Source organism: Hemiscyllium ocellatum, chromosome 37 (genome assembly GCF_020745735.1).
Source record: "Hemiscyllium ocellatum isolate sHemOce1 chromosome 37, sHemOce1.pat.X.cur, whole genome shotgun sequence".
Classification (NCBI taxonomy): Eukaryota; Metazoa; Chordata; class Chondrichthyes; order Orectolobiformes; family Hemiscylliidae; genus Hemiscyllium; species Hemiscyllium ocellatum.
The window spans coordinates 23088247-23090633 of NC_083437.1; the positions used below are offsets into that span (position 1 = coordinate 23088247).

General features: G+C 43.1%; 1 protein-coding gene across 1 annotated transcript; it reads right to left on the reverse strand.

Annotated features, from left to right (window-relative positions):
• Positions 1–1188: 1188 nt before the first annotated feature.
• LOC132833570 (olfactory receptor class A-like protein 4) lies at positions 1189–2115 on the reverse strand. The gene has a single exon (XM_060851937.1). The coding sequence runs from the start codon at positions 2113–2115 to the stop codon at positions 1189–1191; it is 927 nt and encodes a 308-aa protein (XP_060707920.1).
• Between the last annotated feature and the right edge of the window lie 272 nt (positions 2116–2387).

The window sequence follows — 2387 nt, forward strand, 5'->3', positions numbered from 1 at the left end:
GCCGTGTGATCAAACAGTGAAGGGGAGGGCAGGGACACTATTGTTTTGTTTTGCCACTGAAATAATATGGCCAAATGCTGGCCAATAGGACTACAATAATTTAAGATATCTGGTGGGCATGGACGGATTGGACCAAAGGGTCTGTTTCCATGCTGTATAGCTCTGTGACTATGATTCCACAGGTATCCCATCTCTATGTCACCCTTTATTTACACATTCCTGGTAATAGACACTGGCCCAGCTTTCTCTGAGCCAGCTCTCAGAGTGAACAGAACCTCTGACACTCCTGTTTATTTTTTCTTGTTTATTTTTTAATTAACCCCTACACTACCGCCTAACTGCGGTAGTGCTTATTTTCCCCCAGCACCCATGGTGTGTGTGTGTGCAGGTGTGAAACACAGTGAGAGACACAAGGTGCATGAATCTTTATTCAATTTCCACCACCAGGAAGATAGGAATACACCCGAGTGGCCAGTGACAAGCAGTGCCCTTCACAAAAGGGCAATGTTGTGTGATCAAACAGTGAAGGGGAGGGCAGGGGACACTATTGTTTTTATCTGTCAGCCAGGGTGATCTGATTAGACCAGATTTACATGGCCCATCAGGGAACTCATTCTATGAAGTCAATCTGGCTCATCTCATTATAATCATACTACTGGGACCTGAAACTGAGTTGTGAAAGTGGGCATAGATACAAGTCTTTGTATGAAACAAGTGGAGACAGAATTAATTGAATTGAAGAGGGAACAAATCCAACTGAGATGGGAGCAGGAGCTTCTGGAGGAGGGTCTATGCATCAAATGAATGGATGCCTAAACCCAAGGCTGAGTAACAGGTCGAACCTGGTTCACAATTTATTTATCAGTCCTAATGCAGAGCTGATGGCCGAGAAGTATTATCACTGGACTGTTAATCCTAACACCCAGATAACACTCTAGCGACCTGGGTTCGAATCCTGCCATGGCAGATGGTGGAATTTGAATTCAATATATATCTGGTATTAATAATCTAATGATGACCTTTAATCCATTGTTGATTGTCAGGAAAATCCCATCTGTCCTTTGGGCAATCAAACTGCTATCCTTACCTGGTCTGGCCTATATGTGACTCCAGTCACACAACAGTGTGGTTGTAATTGCCCAGGGGGCACTTGCTAAGAACATTAATGCCATTTTTATATTATAAAAATTAAATTATTTTGATGTGTAATACCTTGCAAACTTTATTTCGCAGTTTGCTGTGTCCCGCAGCTATTAACAGAGGACTGAAGCCTATAAACAGTGAGGCAAAGTACCTCGCCAGAGTCAGCAGAAAGGCAGTGGATGGGCCCGCATTGTGATTGTAATAACCCACAGCCAACATGTGAGTGAGCGTACAGAGGACAAACAATGTTACTAGAGCCAGGATCAGCTTGGCAGCTGTCCTCTCGACCTGCACACTGTGCAAATGCTCATCTGCAATTGCTCTAATGTGTTTGCTGAGGTAATACACAGTGCTGAGATTGGTGCCCACCATCAGTAAAATGGGTATGAGTTCATGAAGGACAAGGGTGAAGACTGCAAACATTATGCCACTTTCTCGAGTTGGGAACTTCCAAGCACAGCCCAGGAAAGGGTCTGTGGTGGTGCTGACCACCATCAGAATCTTTGTTTCGTTCCCACTTACAGCATGGGAGTAAACAAAAGCTGGGACTGCGTACAGAAAATTAACAAACCACACGGCAAGCAATATCACCAACACATATATAATCTCCTTCCTCTTGGTGCTCAGATGGACATGTTGTTTTATCTTGAGAAAATGGAAACAACTCAGGCAGAAGGTAACCCACACACTCACAGACTTTAGCCACACCCAGAGGAACATGAATATTCGGCACCAGTTGAGGGTCAGCAAGATGTTGACCCCTGACTCCGTGATGAACAGGAGGATGTTCCGGGAGGTTGATAGGAGCAGATTGACGGCTGCCAGGTTGCTGAGGATGATGTCTGAAGCAGCAAGTCCATGGTTTTCCACCGTTGTGGCTAATATTGTTACCAAGATCAAAATATTTCCCAAAATACCCAGAAATACCAGCAGTCCATATAAAATGAGATGAGCTATTATTTCTACTTCCATTGTTTGATCTCTTGCTCCTTAAGACCTTTACCCAACAGAATAGAAACCTGGGGGAAAAAAATTAAATGTAAACAAATTGATACAAAGTTGTCTTTTATTAAAAGAAAACAAATTGAACTGGATGCCTGTCAGTACTTTTACGGTTTTTCATACTTGCCATCATCTATGTGACTTCTTGTTCCCATTTTCTGTCTTCACCCTAATTCAGGACATTGAAGTGTGAATGGTGAGGCAATGACCTAGAGGTATTAATATGAGATTATTAATCCAGA